Below are 20,010 nucleotides of genomic sequence, written 5' to 3'. Positions count from 1 at the left end.
TAAGATGCAACATAAAACCTGCAGCCATTCACATTCACGCACGCGCACGCGCACACACACACACACACACACACACACACACACACAGTTGGGAAGGGAACGTAGATCTGCTCTGCACTCACAACTCAGTTCAGAGTTCTTCTTCGGTGAACATAATAACTGCAGACGTGCTGTCACTCCCCAATTTTTTCGCTGTCTGTCCGGTTTTGCCGACGTTCTTCTTTGCTCATCACCACCAAAGGTTTTGGAAATAAAGAAAAATGTCCTTTTTTTTCAAAATTGACAGTTTTATTTTTACTACGAACAAAATGTGAATATATCAAGTTTTTATTCTGACAACATCGACATCTTTAAAAGTAACATCGGCCAAATCAGCTGTCAAATATCAGCTATCAGATATTCGCTATTCTGCATCCCTGATCAGAACGAGCCGCTCCAGAACCAGAACCCTCGGTCCGACTCTCTGAGCCCCCACATCACGTCATCACTTCATGCTCTTGGATGTCAAATCAATGTGAGTGTTACAGATGAAAATGACCTCCAGAAGTATTTTTCAGAAAGTGAAGATGTTGCATACATTTCATTTTATTTGTTCCATGAAAAAAAACATTGTCTGGACTCAATCGTCTCATTTTGAGACACAATTTTCCACTCAGATAAATTGAAATGGTTTAAATTCATCAATGTCTGAAAAAAACATGAAATACAGAGTGAAAACATGTTTCACAAGTGACATTAACTCCGCCCCTTCAGCACCGGCGGGGGGAGGATGTGGTTATCTTTTAGATCTCCAGTCTTACAGGAACAGAAATGTCACTGATATTGCAGCTTCCCTTTAGTTCCCACTCATCGCTCTCAAGTTTGGACTTTGGGTAAAGCGGAATAACGAGAGTGTAAGAGTTTGTTTTCTGTTCGATGGAAAGTGCTCAAGAGGAGAAGATAAATTTATCATCTGAGATTACACTTCAGTTTAGGACGGCACAATCGAGTCACACCAAGTTAAAACAAAGCACTGAAACTTCAGCTGGGACCTGCAGAGGTGTTTCACAGAAATGCTTGGATTTCGCCTTTCATGTGCACACAGATGTTTACAGCTGGATTAAGAAGCCCTGGGTTATACTGGATGACCTGGAGAGTTTGTAAAAGGACGTTTCTGGACAGTTCAGCTGCTGTTAGCATCGGCCTCCGTTAGCTTCAAGCTAAATCTACATGGCTGGATCTTCCTGCAGTCTGGAGTCTCTAAGAAGTGATGGAGGAGGGAGGGACATCTTAATGAACTCAAGGCTCCGATTTGTTTGGACTTGAGAGGTAAAAAAGCACTTTTTGAGTGAAGTATCACTCCAGAATTTTTGCCTCTTCTGAATGTTTTACTTCTCCCTGCACACTAAAAGGTCACAAACAGAAATTAACTTTGAACACTAGTTAGAGGAACTGTCGGCTTTTTTCTTCCCTGAGATTCATCAGATTATTGCGAAGTGCACTTGTGCTTGAAGGAGTCAGTGGGACTGTGGCGGACGGCAGGTCAGCAGACCCTGAGGAAGGTGCTTCATCCCAACTCTGTCAACGGCGATCTGGCGATCATGTAGGTGGCGGCCCATTGACGTATCTCAGGTGGAAGCCTGGCGGCCTCCTGCTGCTGCGATGACACGGTGGCTCCAGGGCGCCCAAGATCAGGCAAGCTAGCAGAGCCACAGATGCAGCCAGCAGGAAGTAGAGGAGAGCTGGGGAGAGGCGGGATGAGGGAGCCCCGCTGCTGGAGGTCACGCTGTGGTGGAGCAACAGGGGGGTCAGCGCCTCGTCTGGCTGGGCAGCATTTTCACTAAACTCCCTAAAAACGGTACTGAATGATTTTAGCAGCTACGTCACGATTGAACCACAACTGATTGTTGTTCAAAATATTTCAGATTTAAACGTCTGACGAGGACTCACTCGTCGACGTGCGACTGGATCCCATTTATTGTTGGTTAAGCAAATATCCACAACCCTCCCCAAACTCTCGGCCTCAACTCTTTTGTCCAAACATCTCCCAGCGTGAAGCTTTCCCAGCCCCAGCTGGCCTGGTCATTCTACGTCATATTAGCCCCAATTTTGAGAGGCAAAATAAGGCAAATCTTGGGCGCCACACGTTCCCGCCCGCAGCGTCTCCCTCTGCTGCGGTCCAGAAGTGATCCGACTCTGCTAGTGACCCAATCAAAGGTGTGTTTGTGGCCTGGCCAGCTTCTCCTCACGCGTGTGAAGGACGGCATCCACCTACAATCTTGGTGCAGCCGCAACGTTTCCATCTTAGTTTCCTCACCTTTGTTCGGGGGGGTGGAGCTTGGCTTCTTCACACCGGGACGTCACTGAGTCCGGCTGAAACCCAGAGAGTCTGTTAATGCTCGGCAGCTCCAGACAACATGATGTTCTAATAATCCACACTAGCTTTGTTTCTGAGGTCAACATGTCCTCACCTGAGGATCAGGTTGATACTGGGCCTTTACCCAGTCAGGCGAGGCACCGAGGTCAAGTGACAGTGAAGCGGAGGGGGAAAAAAGCAGGTTGTGTGTGTTGTCATGGCAACTTTGGCGATCTCTGACCCGGGCTTGCAGCTGGATGGGGCTTCCCTGCAGGTAGAGCAGTCAAAAGACAACAACGGTGATGACGTTCAGACAAACTCACATCATCGCGACCTCAAGATCGCTCGAACTCAGACAAATCAGTCTTCTCCTCCTCTGTGTTCAGTCTTCATTTCATCCAGGGGGAGGAGGGGCGGGAGGAAGGAATGGGGGGGTGGGAGGAGGGGCGGGAGGAAGGAATGGGGGGGGTGGGAGGAAGGGCGGGAGGAAGGATGGGGGGGATGGGAGGAAGTGCCTCCCCAACCAGTCGCTGCATCTCCAGAGCGTGAGTCAAAAGACAAGCTTGTACGCCGCCCCCCCCCCCCCGACCCCGGAGCTGGCACGATGTCAGCAAGGTGATTGCAGCTGATCAAATGTGGGCGTATCCAGTACCCGCTGGGGTTTAGAGGGAGACTGGAGTTTATCTTCACACCTATGTCAGAAGATGGCGTCCCATCAGCACTCACCTTCACCTGTCCATCAGTCTGCACAGCTTCAGAACAGGAAGTCCCTCTGTCTGGAGGGGCGGGGCTCTGGAATCTCAGCCAAGCAGTCACACGGCCTCCATCGAAGCTGGCTGGCTCGTGGCCGTGCCGGTTAGGAGTGGAGGTCACCCACAGGTCCTCTGACAGCCGAGTCCCAGCGCTCCCAGGTGAGATGGGAAATCGCTCCGGTTGCTGCGAAGGAAACGCATCATAACCACTGGAGATGAACGCCGGAGCTGCACTCGTGCGCGAGGACTCACTCTGATGTGTCCGTCAGCTGTAATGAGATGCTAACGCAGGTCCCCCCCCCCCCCCGAGTATTCATTTCTGTTCTCACACCAACCGCCACGTCCCACTCCTGTCTCACCAAAGTAAAGCTCAAAAAGGAAACTTGTGCGCCCGACTACATGTAGAGACGCTGCATCCTGTCAGTCAGGTGGAGACGAGGTGAGACGCACAACGTTTTCAGAAAGCTGCTGCGTGGGAACATAAATGAGACACAAAGCCTTTGGGTCGCAGCAGAACGACGGGGACGGGAGCAGCACGTGGTCCAGGCCTGATGGGGTCTCAGCCTTCAGGATCCTGGACTGAATGTGTAGAGAAGGAAGGCCTGAGTTCTTCCTCTGGACTCTGACACTTTCAGATCGTAGGTTCGGGTCAAAGCTTGTCATCTACAGCAGAGGCCTTTGAAAAAGTGGATTTTTCATTTTGCAAAATGAAAATGGAAAAAGCTTCTTGTTGTCTTGGTTCAGTTCTGGTGAGTTAACCGGAGCGTCAACGCCGCTGACGGGCTGTTCCTTAGCTTTTGATGATGAGGAAGTGTGATATTGAAAGGAAAAGGGTAGAACAGAAGAACAGACAGAAGCTGGCTGACTTCATGTTTGAACCCTTCAGAGATTCTGACTCCTGACATCTCATATGATGGCGGCGGCGGACACTCACCAACTCTGCTTCCTGGTTGGTGACATCATTACTGATGTCAGACTGAGAGCCGAGGGAACTGAGGTAGCTCCGCGTCTTCAGGCCATCCATGTGACACAGACCTACACACACACACACACACATACACACACACACACATACACACACACACGCCAGCTCCTGAGGGGTGAAAAGTTTGACCATCTCCTTCAATGACGGACTTCCTACCTGTACAGGCACTGAAATATGATGAGTCAGCATCGTTATGGGAGACGGATCGTCCGATATCAACAGAGGGGTCCCACTCCAGCCCCTGGTGCTCATGGGAAGGAGACGCCAGTGATGGAGGGGGCAGGTAAAGGGATGATGCTGAGTCTGGGGGGAGAGTTGTCTTGTTGCAGACTTTTCGTTCTTTCTGACTATTAACTAACACCGGCTCACCTTCAGGGAGGTTGGACAGCACAGGGAGGTCCAGGAGAGCTTTATCAAGCGCTCCTTCCTCCTCTTGGAAACTCTCAGAAGGACAACCAGAGTCTGGAGGCGGAGACAGAATCCCGTCGTCCTCAAACACCTGCAGGACCAGAGAGAACAGGAGGGTGAGCCTGGACTCTCCTGGAGACGTTCAGGACTCGAGCTTTTGTCTCCTGAACTGGAGACACACGTCTGAGAGATGGAAGAACCGCCGAGGACCAGCTAAGCTCAGCCCTCCACACAGTTGCATTATGGGAATGCAAATATAGAAAATGTTTTCACTCTTTTTAAATACACAATACAAATATTATAAAATATGATGCCAACAACAAACACTTTAAATCCTAGAAGACATTTTAATTTTCATGAAACTATGAGAGAATAGAAGAACTTAGCAAACAACTGCAAAAACCTTGGTTACTGCTTCTGTGTGTGTGTGTGTGTGTGTGTGTGTGCGTGCGTGCGTGCGTGCGTGCGTGTTTACTAGTCTCATGCTGAGCAGCCAGGTGTGTGTTCTTGCGATGTTGCTGTAGACGTGGTTGCATCGTTGCAGAAGCTCCAGTAGTTGGCTCTCAACGTGCTGAGCGTCAGTGGCCTCACTGCGCTGGATCAACGCCTCGCCGCGCTGCAACAGGACGCTGACGCGGCCCGAGTTCACACACACACATTGCTGGAATGACTGCATGCGAAGAGAAAGACAGCAAATACAGACGAGAAGAAAGAGAACATTTAGCTCTGTAACACAGACACACACACACGGATGAACACACCCATACACACACACCCACACCAGCAAGAACACACACCTGCAGCAGTCGTAGCTTCTCACAGGTGTTTCCCGTCATGTGGTGGATCTCCATAAGACGTACATCCAGATCAGCCAATCGGAGGGAAAGCTCCTCCCTCTCTGCCTCAAACTCCTCCCACTCTGAGACAAACCGCTACCAGAGACGGAACGCAGGTGAATCTTTGGAGGCTGCGGCTGTTCTTTTTGTTTTGTTCGTTTATTAACATTAAAGATTCTTCTGGAGAACAAAATATGAAGAGAAAAGGTTCCGACCTTCAGTCGTCCTGTGATGGAGTCCAGTTTGGCGTTGACCTCGTCCCACCGTAGGCCGCAGTCCCTCGCTGACATCAAGAGCCGAGCCTGCATGGCGCCCTGAAACAGTGGAGTCAACATTCGATTCCTGTGAGTAAGACGGTCCAGCTGGACAAGTCGGGATCCCGCCTCAGAACACAGCCTCTAAATACACACACACACACACACACACACACACACACACACACACACCAGAGTTAGAATCATTTACAGTGGTGGCGGGGGCTGTGATAGCGGCGAGTTAGACGCCAGATACACGTTGAGTACTGAGGCAAGAACAGCTAAATCATCGTTTTCCCGGATTATTTTGTCATCAGTTTTCACCCTGAGTCACCGCCTCAGCCACGCCGCCACTACTGCCTGAAAGTCTCAACAGGTCACGTGATCACACGCTTCTGTTTGGGTTTTACATTTAAATTCTCACTTCAAACTTCCTCAGTTCTTCCTTGGCAGTCAGGTAGGTGATATGAGCAGGGTCCTGCGAAGTGACGGCCTGCTCGGCCAATCGCAGCCAGGCATCCAGGTGGGCGTGTTCCTTCATAAACCCGTGCCAGAGGATCCACCGTTGCTCCAGCCTGGAACGGCCGAGAGAGTCGCGTTAGTTCTGACCCCGAAAGAAGCCTCCGACTGCAAACACGTTCTGTTTCTCATCTCAGCACTTCTCATCATAAACGTGACATCATCGACTCACCCCTGCAGGTCTCCATCTCGGCTCCAGCTGACGTCTTCATCCTCCCCGTCCCACTCCCAGGAAGATGGGGTGAAACGCATCGGAGACTCAGACAGATCCAGGATCTGCTCCATGCCCCTCAACTCCTCCTCGGGGCTATGGTCTGGTCCTTCAGTTGATGAGGGGACAGCGCCACCGTGGCGGTCTGGAGGGGGCGGTTCTACTCCAGGCATCCTGACATCACGGCAGCTTTACCTGCTGGTCAACAGAAGACAGCGCCACTTTAACTCTCTCATACAAATAAACACCTCATCTCTTGCTTTATGTAGAGGACTGGCACGCCACCGAAATGCCACAGGAAGTGATGTGGTTAACCAGATGGTTAAATCAGTCTAAAATACAAACATCCTCATTCTCAGCAGATTCTGACATCATCAGCTCCTTCCGACCATTATCTCCTGGAACTGGAGGTACTGGTAGCCACAGGTGTCCTCCAGTGTTCTGTATGCTACACCTGTAGGTGTCACATGACCACATGTCCCTCATGAAACCTGCCAGTAAAATTCCATCAGGTTATGATCATTTAAAATGGCAAAAGACGAGTGTCAACAATACCTTTGAAACATAAAACCCTCCTCTGCTCTCTCACACTGAGGCTCCTCCCACTGCCTGAAAAACCACCACCATCTGGCATTTCTGGTGCTTCCTGTCACAGACCTGTGCACAATGAGTGGGCGGAGCTCCACTGCCAACAACAGACTCAGAGGAATAAAAGGTACCTCCTCATTGCCTCACAATGTCAGTGGGTCAAGTTACATTTTAAAGGACGCACACCTGGATGTCATACACCTGGGTGAGGGCGTGTGTGAGTGGGACAAGGGTGGTTTAATTAAAATCTATTTTCTGTTCCGCCCGACGACAGTTGACCTCACTCTCCTGCCTTTGCAACAGTGATCACCTCCAGAGAACACAATATTAACATTTGCTCCACACACACAAACGCGCGCACGCACACACACACACACACAGCATCTGTAACATTTGATGAGTCCCCAGCTTGAAGCTGCACACCACACTGTTGCTGGCAACACACACACACACACACACACACACACACACACACACACGCACGCACGCACGCACGCACGCACACACACACTTTAAGCTCCGGTCCTGTAACAGTCGTCCTTTCATTCATATGCTTTTGTCTTGCTGTTCCATTCAAACCAACATCTAAACAGATGTACTGAGGTGATGTCATCAGTTCTGGTCGGGCGGGTCGACTCATACTCGTGAGCCCAGATTCAACACACGAGTGGGCTCACGGCACCGCAGCGCTTAAGGACAGGAGGAAGACATGAGGCCTGATAGGTGGAATACACAGAACAGCGAAATTACAAGCTCAGAGCTCATTGGCTGTCGCAACCGGGGTCTCCACAGGTGGAGCCTTCTCATTGGGGAACAAAGCAGCTGTGCAAACACCTGAAAGCAACACAGATTAGCATCGTGACAATTAATTTATGTCCCCCTGAAATCCATTAATTAAATCAAATTATATCAAAGGACATGCAAGACTCAGCATAACTGGGAGGTCCCGACTGACACGGAAATTAAACAAATAAAACTCCGCAATGACACCGATTATTGTAGCCGGACACCAACGGACCCTCAGAGACGCTAACAGACCCACCGAGATGCCAACGGACCCTCAGAGACGCTAACGGACCCACCGAGATGCCAACGGACCCACAGACAGACTAACAGGCCCTCAGAGGAACAGTCAGACCCTGAGAGACACTAACGGACCCTCAGAGACGCTAACGGACCCTCAGAGGCACAGTTGGACCCTGAGAGACACTAACGGACCCTCAGAGACGCTAACGGACCCTCAGAGGCACAGTCGGACCCTGAGAGACACTAACGGACCCTCAGAGGCACAGTTGGACCCTGAGAGACACAGACAGACCCTGAGAGACACTAACGGACCCTCAGAGGTACAGTCTACTTTTAAGAGACAATTGAAGACTCAATTGTTCAGAGAGCACCGAGGCACTGAACCTGACTCTACTCCTCTTTGTCCTGTGGTAGAATCAGTCAGAGGGTCCAAGACCCAGCACTTAGTGACTATGTAGCACTAACTGGGTTGGGTGATGTTGTATGTTTGTTATATAAAAAATTTTTAAAAAGAGGGGTGGGGGGGCGACACTTCTTCTGCCACTAGATGGCGCTACTATGGACTTTTCTTTAATTAAGTCTGAATTCTTGCTTGTGTTGTACGTCGCTTTGGACAAAAGCGTCTGCTAAATGAAATTGTAGAATTGTAGTATTGTAGTCGGACCCACAAAGACGCCAACGGGCCCTCAGAGACGCTAACGGACCCACAGAGACACAGTCAGACCCACAGAGACACAGTCGGACCCACAGAGACACAGTTGGACCCTGAGAGACACTAACGGACCCATAAAGACGCCAACGGATCCGCAGAGACGCTAACGGACCCACAGAGACACAGTCGGACCCACAGAGACACAGTCGGACCCACAGAGACACAGTTGGACCCTGAGAGACACAGACGGACCCTGAGAGACACTAACGGACCCATAAAGACGCCAACGTACCCGCAGAGACGCTAACGGACCCACAGAGACACAGACGGACCCTCAGAGACAGAGACAGACTCTCCCTGGAAAGTCTGATAAGGAGAAATGCTGATAAAGACATGTGATTTGATTTATTGTATCACAACTTTGTTCTTCTACTCTACAGAAAGGTTGGAGTTCTCTCGTTAGGATGGGCTTGTTTCCATGGAGACGCTAGATAGACGACATGAACAACGTCAATAACAACAATCAATAACAACTGACCAAAAAACACACAGAAACCTTCAAATTTTGAGTGGCACCAAACCACTTTGAGACACGAGAGCTGCTGAGGAAATCACCCTCAGCTGATGAGGCGATGAAGGTGACAGGAAGTCTCGACTCTCAGAACCACAGCGACTGATTCAGGTATCACATGACTCGTCCCCAACCAACCTAGAAGCTGCACACCAGCGTGACATCACCACCACGCTGTCAATCACACAGCTGATGGAGGAGCTCTAAACTCTCAACTCTACTTTCACTCTCTGGGAGGACAGGAATTACAGGTCACGTGACCATGAGTCACGGCCTCTGTGACATCACTGGTGGGTCGCTGACAGCAAAAGCCCTCATCTTTGATTAAACATCAACACGGTTCAGCCTCTGTGTCCTCCTCAGAGACGACGCAGGACGGGAATCCAGGGTCCTCCTCCTCCTCATCTTCATCACGGTCTATGATGGAGGAGGGTCATCTTGTTGAAGTCTCCTGGTCATGGAACGTCCTCCAGTAGAACGTCTCTCTCAGGACGTTGCTGGACGTGACAGCAGAGATGTGGCCTCGCCGTCATAGGCGCTCATATTGGAGAGTAAAGTCCCTGTGAGGCAGGTGGACGTCGCTCAGGTCACCTGACCATCTCACTCTAACTTCATGCTTGTCAATCAACTGCAGGTTTTTCAAACCAGCTTCCCAAAGCTCCACTGTGACCTTGTCCTCTGTGTAGGATTCGTCCTGGTCTCGCTCTCCTGGTGGTGTAAAGCTGATAGCCTCGCGCCATAAAGGCAACTATTCGCTTTATTCACTGCAGGTAAACGGATCCGTCAGCAGCTTCTGGTTCTGGGAAGAAGAACAATCCAGTTCCTGTGTAACATGAACCTGTTTTCTCTGAGGACACAAGGGGAGATTCCAGCTTCACTCCCTTTCGCTGGTTGGTGTAACAATATCACAATATCAATAACTTGATTGTGATTGGCTGAAAGACTCCAGACGCCGCAGATTTGACATTAGGGCCTGTGAGTTTGACCAAAAACACGTCCACACAACACAGTTCCCACCAGGAACCATGATTCCTTCCTATCTGCCATGTTCCCCTCCTCGGAACCTAACCAGACTGGCCCAAGCGGGTCAGAACACACCAGCTCCAGCTGGGCAGCAGGACACGGTGTAAAAACACGCTCGCTCTCCCGCTCCTCTTCCTAAAACGCCGCAGCAGCGCGACGAGAGTCTGATGAGACGAGACTGAGGGAACTTTATCATTCGGAGCTCAGAGATTAAGTCACATTCGGTTCCGGGCTAAAAGGGACTTTGTGACATTTCTGAAGGTGTCGGGAGGCTTTTTACCTCACAGATCTGAATCTCATGACCCAAATACATTTCTGCAGAGATTTGAATGTTAAACGGACTAAGCCGGCAGTGGCGGCGGCGTCCAAGGCAGCGGTGAGTGATACAGCCTGAAAGACGAGAGCGTTTGGGATGAGAAGGGAGGATCAGACGCCAACTAAAACCCGGAGAGTGACGATGGTGTCAGACTGGTATCTGCTTCTGAGGCTGTTTAGTTTGTATCTGTAGAACATCAGGATTACGACAGGAAGTCAGTCAGTAATCCTGACATTTCCCCAGAGGGACAGCACTGCAGCTGGGAGGGGCCTGTGCTGCAGCGCCACCGTGAGGACAAGCATTCATTCAGCATCAACCTCCGCTAGCAATCAACAACCATCATCATTTCAACAGAAGCCTCAAGTGTGAAACCATGACTGTCTCAACGCGACCAGCAGTCACATGACCAGCGCTCAGGTCCAACAGCAGCAGTGGTTTCTGCTTCTCTGCGAATGCTTAGTTTGACTCAAGCTCAACGAAATTGGCTCCCAGATTAGGTTTTTTAAAGCCATGAGCAAGTACTTTTGTGGCAAAAATACACATTTGGTTGAAGTACCACTTTAAAAATATCACCACGGATTTTCAGCCATTTTGGTCTTTTCTTGTTTGGCATGTGATTTTCTTGACACCCTTGAGAAGGAAGCTGGTCACGGAGTGTTCAGCTTGAAAATGAACGAATGAATGTTGGGCAGAAGTCATCAAAGCCTTCGACGTGAAAGGTGACGCAGTGAGGTCTTTGTTCACTCTGCTCCAGGCGGGTCAAGCTGCAGTCTGCTGACTCGGACCACCACCACCGTGACCTGAATGGCGGTGAAACTGAAGCCACGGTTATACGATAGGTGACAGGTGGCGTTCACTGAACCCAGGGACATTCAGGACCTGTGCTGGACCAGGGACCTGAGCAGCGACCAAAGCGGTCTTTCTACTCCAAGCGTGATCCAAGTGTTCCAGTAGTTTCGTTCCCCCGGACAACCTCAGACGCAGTCGCTACCTCTGCCCATCAAACACCTGATGACAGCACACAGTGATGCCACAGTTCAGCTGCGGCGAGGATCCGGATCCTGCCAGACGCCCAAACATTCCTGACACCTTCACCTTCCTGCTCGCAGCTGGAGGATGTGCATATTGGAGGGAAATCCCTGCATCATCAACATCTACCTGCAGGTCTCCTCCCTCAACAGCACCACCCCTTCACCTCCTGGGTATTCAGAGTGTTGGCTAACTCTGCTTTTATTCTCATGCTTACTAAAACAGGAAGTCACGCTTTCATTTTAATCAAGTGTTTCCTGTTTGTTGCAGCTTGCACATCAGATTAGAGCCACACCCACAAACTCTGCCGTTCTTGATTGGCTTAACATGGAAAAATACTGGCACGCGACGAGGATGCGCTCCCCCCTGCCCGGGTGGAGCCGAGAGAGTGTAAGACTGAGGGACCCGGACATCAGGGCCTCTTCTACTCCATCCTTCAGGTGGTGAGACTGAAGTCTCCACGCTGACTCAGCATCTGTTCGTGTGCCAAAGGAAATGTTACTGGACAAGTTGATGAGTGTTTTGTTAACCTTTCCACTGAGGTACAACCATCCTGGGCAGAAGAGAGGAAGATTCCTCCTTCAACAAGAGACCCCCCCCCCCCCCCCCCCCCCCCGCAAGTGTTTGAGCTGAAGGGAAGAAAATGACAGTCGGACACCAAAGTCAAACTCCAACTGTCAGGACAGGAGTTCCACCCAACATCAATGGAGTTCGATTCCCTCCCACCAGCATGGCACCAGCGTAACCATGGTAACACAGGTTTGACTTGAGTCGCAACACACACACACACACACACACACACACACACACACACACACACACACACACACAAAACAAACCGGTTCCTGATATGATGACATCATGTCTCCTGACACACAAACACCAGTTTGGCTTCACAATTGTCACGCGCCTTAACAAACCGGAAGTCGGAGTGAAACGAGAGTGAGGCGATGAACGTGTTGTAACGAGCCCGGTTAGTGCATCGGCAGGTTTCACTCACGCGCTGGAGGTCCAGCTCATCTCAGGACAAACGAGACCGCAGGAGGAGGTCCCGGTGCTCCCGGGGTCTCAGGTGAGCTGAAGTGCTGAGCGGTGAGATGCTGTCAGTCTGCTGCAAGTGAGGCTACCTGCTGCACGTAGATTAGAGGCCGCGCCCCCTCTGAACCCGCTGCTGCGCGCGCACACACCTGACGGCGCTCACCTATGTCACGTGACAGCGGCTCAGCTCGTTTACCTGCGTCCCATTTCGTTAAACCACGTCCTCGGGTGTTTCCTGGTTCAGCTCCTTAGTGACACAAACCTGATTCTCACCTCTTGATTTGGATTTGATTTCATATTTATGTATGCTTGTTTCCATCACGTGAAGGAAACATAAACATCTGCAGGAAAAAAAATTGTGAGACATGAAAGTGGAGATGATTTTGGAATGGGACGCGGCCCTCTGACGTGTTTACATCGGTAACCGCACCAGGACACCTGAGACTGCAGTTCTCCATGTCACAGTACACCAGTATGTTGTCTCTCTCTCTCCATACACATGGTTTTATTGTTTGTATGTGTGTATACGTGTGTGATGTGTGTGCATGTGTGTGATGTGTATACATGTGTGATATGTATACGTGTGTATACGTGTGTGATGTGTGTGTGCATGTGTGTGCTTGTGTGTGATGTGTATACGTGTGTGTGCATGTGTGTGATGTGTATACATGTGTGATGTGTGTGTGCATGTGTGTGATGTGTATACATGTGTGATATGTATACGTGTGTATACGTGTGTGCATGTGTGTGTGCATGTGTGTGATGTGTATACGTGTGTGTGCATGTGTGTGATGTGTATACATGTGTGATGTGTATACGTGTGTATACATGTGTGATGTGTGTGTGCATGTGTGTGATGTGTATACGTGTGTGTGCATGTGTGTGATATGTATACGTGTGTGATGTGTATACGTGTCGTGTGTGTGCATGTGTGTGATGTGTATACGTGTGTGATGTGTATACGTGTCGTGTGTGTGCATGTGTGTGATGTGTATACGTGTGTGTGCATGTGTGTGATGTGTATACGTGTGTGATGTGTTTACGTGTCGTGTGTGTGCATGTGTGTGATGTGTATACGTGTCGTGTGTGTGTGCATGTGTGTGATGTGTATACGTGTCGTGTGTGTGTGCATGTGTGTGATGTGTATACGTGTGTGTGCATGTGTGTGATGTGTATACGTGTCGTGTGTGTGTGCATGTGTGTGATGTGTATACGTGTGTGTGCATGTGTGTGATGTGTATACGTGTCGTGTGTGTGTGCATGTGTGTGATGTGTATACGTGTGTGTGCATGTGTGTGATGTGTATACGTGTGTGTGCATGTGTGTGATGTGTATACGTGTGTGTGCATGTGTGTGATGTGTATACGTGTCGTGTGTGTGTGCATGTGTGTGATGTGTATACGTGTGTGATGTGTATACGTGTCGTGTGTGTGCATGTGTGTGATGTGTATACGTGTGTGATGTGTATACGTGTCGTGTGTGTGCATGTGTGTGATGTGTATACGTGTGTGATGTGTATACGTGTCGTGTGTGTGCATGTGTGTGATGTGTATATGTGTGTGATGTGTATACGTGTCGTGTGTGTGCATGTGTGTGATGTGTATACGTGTGCGCGCACACACCTCTGCTTGATTTGCGTACGTCTGAACGAGCTCACCGACGGTGCAGAGACTTTATCTCCATCTAAATGAGACCTGATGTTATAGGAGGGTTACATAAGCGCCATTTTTCAAAAAGGGGTTTAGCAGGAAATTACATAAGACGGCCGTTCTGAGGGTATTTACAGCTACGACCAATGGCGCTCTGGCGAGACAATCACTCTGAGACAGTCAGCTACTGCATTTATGACTACCAGTGGTCACGAGTGGGTTCAACGGCGAACATAGGCCAGGAGGCGGGTCGGTGGCGTCTGAGGTCATCAGGGACACTCATGACTGTAAGACCGCCTCTGTATTTGTGCCGCTGCAGTGGGATGGAAGGGGCGTCAGACTACTAGAGTGTACTCAGAAGTTATGGGTTCCAGTCCCGTCAGAGTGGAACTGAGGGAGACCAGAGGGATGATGGCGGTAAAGATACTGAGCAAACGGGCTGCAACTGACACCAAACCAGCAATGCAAAGGCTGTGTATTTGAGACCCACCAGTTGTGTTGCCATGGCGATGAAAAGGAACTCACGCTGAGGTCCTGCTGAACTCCTCTCAAACGTTAACTCGCTGGAGGAGTTCATGACTCCTCAATGCTGCCGTTGTAATGTAGTACACAGCTGAATGTGTCTGAATAAACACTGATACTCCGAATCTCGTCTTAGTAAATCAGTTGAGCGGTGATTCAGGAGTGATACAAGATTCATCAGACAATCATTCTGGAACATGAATTCCGGCTTTCAAACTTCCAGAAATGAGCAACAACAACGGAGACTTTGTAGAAGCAAACGTGTAGCAGTCGGTCCTGTAACATGCGGTGGAGCTGCATGAAGTACCAGATGAAATGAATAACGACCAGTGAGCAGAGTCAATCCACAACCGTTTCCATCGTTGGTTTATTGTTTCAGGCAATTTTCAAACAACAAACATCAAGCATTTGCTGCTTCCAGACTCTGAACTATCAGGAATTGCTGCGAATTTTTGTCATGATAGAAAATTAAGATTACTTGGGTTTGGACTGTTGGATGGAAAAGAAGGTAACTGAACGTGTCGCTTTGGGCTCTGGGGATTGAAATGAGTCTTTTTAAGATTATCATAACATTTAGAGATGAAACCGTTCATTGATTCGTTGTGATAATAATCAGCACTTCTTGTCTGCAGGCGCAATAATGACCAGCAGACGCATCAAAACGTCTGGGAACAGGCTGCAAAACACAAACTACGCATTCAAACGCTTCAATTTCCTTCTCCCTAAAGCATGGAGGATATTTTCCCAACACGGAGAAGATGTTTCACCCTTCTTTACAACACAATGAGCATTGCACACACAAAAAACACACACACACACACGCACACACACACTGACCTCCACACCTTTCCGCCTGAGTACCCAAACAGCCTTTTGTTTAATGCACTGACCAATGACACGGCTATTGTCCACCTGTCAGCCAATCCCGGCTCCTATTGTGGCCCAAAGGCACCAATCAGAACGCCCCCAGAGCCCCAAGCTGACCAATCAGCCATCAGACCCCCCCCCCCCACCACCTCTTCAGCGCTCAACTTTCCCCTCACTGCTTTTCTTCAAATGAGCGGCTGTGTGTTTGTATGTGTGTGTTTTCTGTGTATGTGTGTGTGTGTGTTTTCTGTGTGTGTTTTCTGTGTATGTGTGTGTGTTTTCTCTCTGTGTGTGTTTTCTGTGTGTGTGTTTTCTGTGTGTGTTTGTATGCGTGTGTTTTCTGTGTATGTGTGTGTGTGTTTTCTCTGTGTGTGTGTGTGTTTTCTGTGTATGTGTGTTTGTGTGTGTGTATGTGTGTGTGTGTTTTCTGTGTGTGTGTTTTCTGTGTGTGTTTTCTGTGTGTGTTTTCTGTGTGTGTGTGTTTTCTGTGTGTGTGTTTTCTGTGTGTGTTTTCTGTGTGTGTGTGTGTGTGTGTGTGTGTGTGTGTGCTGCTACATCATCTCTGACCTTTTTAATGTGGACATTTTTTTCCCCTCCGTGAGCTGCAGTGCCTCTTGAGACATTTTCATTAAAACTATCTTAAACAGAGAAACAGGTGATTCAAACCAGCTACCAAGTAAAAGTGAAGTAAAAGTACTTCCTTTATTCACGTATTCTTGCACGTTTCTGCATGTCAAGGAATAAACAAAATTTTTGGTGAATAAAAGAGACAAGGAGTTTTCGCTGATGTTCACTAACTGCCTGCTACTTTGTCACGTCGTGTGTTTGGGTGTTTTTCTACCTCCTGTCAGCGTCTCATTTTAAGTTTGTCTGCAGCTAATTAAAGTGCTGTACTTGTAAAACATCGTCAATGGCCATACAGTCGTGCTGTCTTCAAAATTCACTTCAACCAGAACTAAATCAGCGTGGGAGTACAAAGCTTAGCGCCTTAACGTTAGTGCCTCTGCTAGTAGTCAGAAGCTAGTAGATGCAGCAAAATTAAATGACAACGCCAGTGAAGATGAACCGCTGACCTCATTGTCGTACTTTGACTTGAGTACTTGCGTGTACTTTATATATTTAGTACTGGTAGTATATATAGTAATAGTAAAAGTAATAGTAATAGTAATAGTAAAAGTAATAGTAAAAGTAATAGTAATAGTAATAGTAAAAGTAATAGTAATAGTAAAAGTAATAGTAAAAGTAATAGTAAAAGTAATAGTAATAGTAAAAGTAATAGTAAAAGTAATAGTAATAGTAATAGTAAAAGTAATAATAGTAATAGTAAAAGTAATAGTAAAAGTAATAGTAAAAGTAATAGTAAAAATAATAGTAAAAGTAATAGTAATAGTAATAGTAAAAGTAATAGTAATAGTAAAAGTAATAATAGTAATAGTAATAGTAAAAGTAATAATAGTAAAAGTAATAGTAAAAGTAATAATAGTAATAGTAAAAGTAATAGTAATAGTAAAAGTAATAATAGTAATAGTAAAAGTAATAGTAATAGTAAAAGTAATAATAGTAATAGTAAAAGTAAAAGTAATAGTAAAAGTAATAGTAAAAGTAAAAGTAATAGTAAAAGTAATAGTAAAAGTAATAGTAAAAATAATAGTAAAAGTAATAGTAATAGTAATAGTAATAGTAAAAGTAATAGTAATAGTAAAAGTAATAATAGTAATAGTAATAGTAAAAGTAATAATAGTAATAGTAATAGTAATAGTAATAATAATAGTAAAAGTAATAATAGTAATAGTAATAGTGAAAGTAATAATAGTAATAGTAATAGTAAAAGTAATAATAATAGTAAAAGTAATAATAGTAATAGTAATAGTGAAAGTAATAATAGTAATAGTAATAGTAATAGTAAAAGTAATAATAGTAATAGTAATAGTAAAAGTAATAATAGTAATAGTAATAGTAATAGTAATAATAGTAATAGTAATAGTAATAGTACCCTGGTGCAACCCATAAGCAGACAGAACGCCTCCAAACCAATTCTGATGGGTGAGACCCTGAGGTGCCTGAATGAGCCTTGTTGCATTGCTGGATGTTTCTGTGCCGCAAAGTGTAGCCCTTTGAGCAGAAGAAAGAAGATACAGCTGACGGGTGCCATGCTGCCCCCTAGTGGCCCTGGAGCGATGCATCATGGACCTCAGAGTTTTCTCTGAGAAAAGCTGATTCCAACCAGAGCAGATGGAGTCTCCATGTCAACAGGGTTTAAAATGTGTATTTTGTTGGAGAACAGAGTCCACTGGATCTGCTACACAGACCTGTTGTGTGTGTGTGTGTGTGTGTGTGTGTGTGTATGTGTGTGTTTGTTATAGGATAAAGAGTCATCAATGAAAGATGAAAGTTCTGTCTGCATTGCCACCTGCTGGTCAGACCAGTGAACTGCAGCCTAAACATAACTGAGAGGGTCTTTATTATGTAAGTCACACACACACACACACACACACACACACACGGCTCACATGAGAACACTGAGGTGTGTATGACAGATATCAGACTGACTGTGTTAGTTCAGTGGCTGTGAAGGCTGATAGTTCAGGTGAGTCATAGAAAGTTAATTCCGTCTCAACAAACCTGGAAATTCATGGAATTTTTATAAAATGAACTTCCAGGCCTGGAAAAGTCGTTCGTAGGATAATTTTCACCATAAAACAAAATGACAAATCCAGACTTTCTCTGTAGCAAATCAAAACATTTCCACCTCTCGTCTGGACGCGTCAGGTCAGACGTTTCCTCCTGGACTGCAGGTTGAAACCACGTTCATTCTCTTCTGTGTCGTCCGTCTTCAGCAGGTTTTGCTGACAGTTGATCGTCGCCACATGAAAGGTTTCCTCCTTCAGTTTGTAAGGTTCTGTGTGGCGGGCGGGTTCTGACCTGGCTCATGTCTCCGGGGATGAACAATCAGAAAAACATCCACAGAGACCTCGAGACCTCTGGAAATGTTCTGGTCAGATCCAGAGTCCAGATAGAACCGCTGAGTTCATCTGAGTCTGACCTTTGACCTCTGAATAAAAACCAGCTGACGTGAAACTCCTGAGTGAGGATGTAATTTCTGTTCTTTAATCTGCCGTTGTTTTCATGTCTGCTGATCGATCACATCAGAGAGACTTAACGAGCCCTCGCTCATTGATCTGCTCTTGATCTTCCCTCAGAAGTCGGGCACTAATACGCCACCTCACCTCTCGGGAAGACACTTTTTATTCTTTGACTTTAAAATGTTAAATAGTTTTTATTGATCCTTCAACATTAAACAACTGTTGATGAGGCTCCAGCAAAAATCTAAAACTTCATAGAAACAACTTGAGACTGACCTGCAGCGACTGGGCACACACACACACACACACACACACACACACACACACACACAGTATACATTGTATCACAAAATAGAATAGTTGTACATAAAATTAAATATTTTGTAGGACAATATGTGAGTATTCACACATGCAAAAATACATGCCTGGTACTTCAAAGTGTACCAGCAGTGTGTATTTAAACACAGTGTAATGAGCTGCTGGGGGGGGGGGGGGGGTGTGAAATAGACAGTGACTTTGTTGTCTGATGTTTTTGTCCCTGACAGAAGCAGAACGAAGAGAACCACGAGTGGAGGCTGGCCGCCGCGCGCGTCTGGTGATCAGACCGGATGTGGCGTGAGCGACATCACACAGGCCGCCGGCCCGACGTGAGTGGGTGTGACACGCTGCTGCGCGTCAACTCCCTTCTGGTTTGGATGAATTGTTTTATTGCAAGATACCTGAGAGGTCAGTAACTGGAAGACATCATTCTTCTTATTGTTGTTATATTTTCATTCATGAGGCGTGGGGGCGTGGTCTTTCATCTACTCTTCAACCGTTCAGTGCTTCAATAGATTCTTGCAGATTTGTAAGAAATTAAAGGGAAATAAAAGGCACACTTTTCTCACAACTATGGATTTTTCTTTATTTCCACTTTTTTAAATTAAAGTTTCCTTTAAACTGCTCGCCTGTCTCTTTTTGATCAAATATATTTAATAACTGGAGGTTTAAAAAACCAGATTAATTGCAGAGTTGAAAATAATCTGCGTCATCAAGATTTGACCTTCAGTCGAACTGGACACTCCAGAATAAACAATAATTAATCATTGCATTCGCTCCAGGAGGTGAGGAAGGAGGAGGAGGAACGTCAGGAGCTGCTGGACGATCAAAGGGAGGTGAAACTCCTCTCCTCCGACTTCTGACTCTTGATCCAGGAGGCATGAACGTCAGCAGCGACGGTACCGGAGCATCAAAGCCTCATCACGCCGCCTCATCAGCATGTCAAAGGGGCTCCAGGTCTCTGATGGCCGATCCTCGGTACTTAGCCGGGACCCGCGGGCCGGTCGGGACCTTTCTGGACCTTCAGC

At 47.3% G+C, this 20,010-nt stretch overlaps 1 protein-coding gene and 1 long non-coding RNA gene across 5 annotated transcripts; one reads left to right on the top strand and one right to left on the bottom strand.

Moving 5' to 3' along the window:
• Positions 1-290: 290 nt before the first annotated feature.
• Positions 291-13,156, bottom strand: LOC147255230 (nesprin-2). 4 transcript variants are annotated; one of them, XM_086215304.1, is made up of 13 exons: positions 12,506-13,156; positions 6,262-6,498; positions 5,995-6,145; positions 5,532-5,630; positions 5,278-5,412; positions 4,956-5,150; positions 4,442-4,571; positions 4,229-4,375; positions 4,022-4,122; positions 3,062-3,271; positions 2,451-2,603; positions 2,297-2,352; positions 291-1,828 (listed from the first exon to the last, which is right to left on the bottom strand). In XM_086215304.1, exons 2-13 carry the CDS (start codon positions 6,471-6,473, stop codon positions 1,579-1,581), a joined length of 1,839 nt encoding a protein of 612 aa, XP_086071430.1. In that variant the 5' UTR covers positions 6,474-6,498; positions 12,506-13,156; the 3' UTR covers positions 291-1,578. The 4 variants fall into 4 exon arrangements, with proteins under 4 accessions (XP_086071430.1, XP_086071427.1, XP_086071428.1 ...); XM_086215301.1 differs by having other exon boundaries at positions 5,532-5,714; positions 12,506-12,707; XM_086215302.1 differs by having other exon boundaries at positions 5,532-5,714; positions 6,262-6,495; positions 12,506-12,707.
• LOC147255229 (uncharacterized) lies at positions 12,759-18,493 on the top strand. Its single transcript, XR_015118239.1, has 3 exons — positions 12,759-13,015; positions 17,945-18,047; positions 18,419-18,493. It is a non-coding gene; the product is annotated as an uncharacterized LOC147255229 (long non-coding RNA).
• The last annotated feature ends 1,517 nt before the right edge of the window (positions 18,494-20,010 follow it).

This window comes from Aulostomus chinensis, chromosome 10, assembly GCF_037954235.1.
Source record: "Aulostomus chinensis isolate RoL2024-O1b breed Wild chromosome 10, RoL_Achi_v1.0, whole genome shotgun sequence".
In the NCBI taxonomy this organism is placed as follows: domain Eukaryota; kingdom Metazoa; phylum Chordata; class Actinopteri; order Syngnathiformes; family Aulostomidae; genus Aulostomus; species Aulostomus chinensis.
The sequence above is the reverse complement of the archived record's forward strand: the minus strand, read 5'-3'. Positions and strand labels throughout refer to the sequence as shown.